At 40.7% G+C, this 2877-nt stretch overlaps 1 protein-coding gene across 1 annotated transcript in view; it reads right to left on the reverse strand.

The window, feature by feature from the left end:
- LOC106867680 (dynein axonemal heavy chain 6-like) overlaps window positions 1-2877 on the reverse strand; it is a 319316-nt gene that overhangs the window by 145562 nt on the left and 170877 nt on the right. Inside the window, exon 42 of the mRNA XM_052973027.1 lies at window positions 1960-2146. Within this exon, the coding sequence (XP_052828987.1) occupies window positions 1960-2146 (187 nt within the window). The remainder of the gene's footprint in view (window positions 1-1959; window positions 2147-2877) is intronic.

Below are 2877 nucleotides of genomic sequence, written 5' to 3' on the forward strand. Positions count from 1 at the left end.
ATATATATATATATATATATATATATATATGCACGTATGTATGTATGTACAAATATATGTATATATATACAGTAGCTGCAGCATTCACAATTTAGTAGAGTAAATATATATTTATGAAAAAAACTCCCCATAATCTACTTCCTAAGCTAAAAACCACTCCCAGCATTATTAAGTGTCCTACACTAAATTTCACAAATTGACATAAGAAAACAGGTATCCATTTTAAACAAGAGGAAAGTTATATAAGGAAAGATAGTTTTTTGCTTAAGGTTCCAAGTTACACACACTCACAAGTTTAAAGTGACATTGAGTGTGTGCTTCTCTTTCTGGGCACAACACTACACTGCATTGCTTCAGTAGTTGCTATAGCTGCTGGGACTATGAACCAGTTTAAAACCAGAGTCCATCAGTTGTTTCAGTACCTTTTGGCAGTATGAATAAATAAATGTGCTCTTTTAAAGCCTAGCCAGGCTCATGGGCCCGGTTTCTATGGTGTATGTATTCCCCCCTCCAGCTGGACAAGACGCCAGTCCATCGCAGCGTTACTCGTTTTTGCCAGCTGAGTGAACTGGAGCAACGTGAAATGAAGTGTTTTGCTCAAGAACACAACGCGTTGCCCGGTCCAGGAATCGAAACCACAATCTTACAATCATGAGGCTGACACCCTAACCACTAAGCCACGTGCCTCCACACCTTTTGGCAGTAGAGCAGTAATATGATTCTGAATGAGCACAGATCACACACCGAGAGAAACAAATTCTTTTCATCTAATGAATTAAAGCTTACATCAGTAAACATACTGGTTAGATTTTAACCTTTTAGCATTTAAACTTCTGGTCCAAATAAAAAGGGTAAGGGTAAAGACTCCCTTTGGTCATGAATGACCATGGGGTTGCACCTAGAATGTCACCCTCTGAGGCACAAGTCCGGGCAAGGTTGTTTATGGAAGACCAACAGTCACCTTGCATACCAGCCTCCCCTCTCCATGCACCAATGTTATCCAAGGGAAAGGCAAAGGCTGACACAGCTTGGCACCAGTGATGCTGCAATTCATTTCTACAGCAGAGTGAACTGAAGCAACATCTTATAAAGTGTCTTGCTAAAGAACACAACACACAGCTCGGTCTGGGAGTCGAACTCACTACCTCATGATTATGAACCTGATGCTCTAACAACTGAGCCATGCACCTTCAAATATTTTACCTGCTTTTCATTCAAACTGGCTATATCTGGCCCCTTACACCTATCCTACACAGCCATGCTAAAAATAACCAATCAACTTCAAAATCTCAAAACCACAAGATAATGCATGATTAATTCAAAACAACAAGAATAAATAAACATTACATTTGACAGAGTAATCTGAATGCTTAAGGGTTCACCAGTTTCCAGATAAAGTAATATTTCCCGTGGCCAAGCATGTCTTAGAAGGATACTGTTTGCATGGTGGGGAGGACTAGGAGGATGAGGGTGAAGAAGAGAGGAAGAAGGGAGGAAGAGGGTGGGGGCTGATGATGCTGGTGATATTCAGGGAAACTAACCTATTGGGAGGGAAGGCACATGGCTCAGTGGTTAGGGTGTTGGACTCATGATCGTAAGATTGTGGTTTCAATTCATGGACCAGATGATGCATTGCGTTCTTGAACAAAACACTTCATTTCATGTTGCTTCAGTCCTCTCAGCTGGTAAAAATGAATAATCCTGCAATGGGCCAGTGTCCTGTCCAGGGAGGAATGTATAACCAGAGAAAGTGGGAAAACTGTCCCTATGCCCCTTACAGAATAACATGAACTAACATTCATTTGAAAATACTTTTTTATAGAAGTGATCGTATAATTTACATTTTACAATGAATTTCATGTTTGTCATATACAAAAAGACAAAAGGACTTAAAGTTTGGACAAAGAATTGGTTTTGCATGAAATGTTAAAAACAAAAACAAAAACAAAAAAGACCTACACTCATGCTTTGTACAGATGTATCTGCTTCTTGGAAAAAAAGTTCAGCCACAGAATATAAAGCTTCTTCAGGCCATTCAGTGAACCAATCAATGGAGCAACAATTCACTAGAGATGGAAACATGCGGCATCGTGCTCTAAAAGCTGTTCCGACTGGACTCATGCAGAGCACAATATGGAGGTTTGTCCTGTTATGATGGATATTAAAAAAATACATAAAATACAAAAATATTCCTTACTACAATATGCACAAGGCCTGAAATTTGGTGGGAGGGAGCTAGTCAATTACATCGACCCCAGTGTGTAACAGGTACGTATTTCACTGTCCCCAAAAAGACTGTAGTGACGCCTAATACCAGTCGCCATTTTGGAGAGTTCGCCCATGCATGCGCAGGGACATGTTTTCCGGAAGGTATGCAGGAAGTCCCTCATGCACATGCATGGTCATCCTATATCCAAGCGTTCCCGCCTTTTCTCTACCTCTTAGCGCTGCACATTCGAGGACACCAGACCACTAAGAGCCACTCTGTCAACTCTGCTTTGAGTCAACACAGTCTACCACGGAGACAGTGAAGAATGGCTTAACCATCCAGCAACTATACTAATGCTGTCTTCACACCAACCATAAAGGGCGACCTAGCAAAGCCGTTATCCTGAGATGTAAGGCTGAGCACCTCGTAATAAATATTTGTTATGCTGTTATTCAATTCATTCAGCGTTTTCGTTTCCTTATTGAAGAAAATTGATTGTACGGGATAGGGTTACCCAAAGATGGTGGCCCTATCACCTACAAGACGAAAGGCAAAATCGACTTCAGTGAAATTTGAACTCAGGACGTTAAGGACAGATGAAACGCTGCTGAGTATTTTGCCTGATATGCTAATAGTTCTGCTACTCACCATCTTAAAAAAAGAGAAAT

This window comes from Octopus bimaculoides, chromosome 14 (assembly GCF_001194135.2).
Source record: "Octopus bimaculoides isolate UCB-OBI-ISO-001 chromosome 14, ASM119413v2, whole genome shotgun sequence".
Lineage (NCBI taxonomy): Eukaryota > Metazoa > Mollusca > Cephalopoda > Octopoda > Octopodidae > Octopus > Octopus bimaculoides.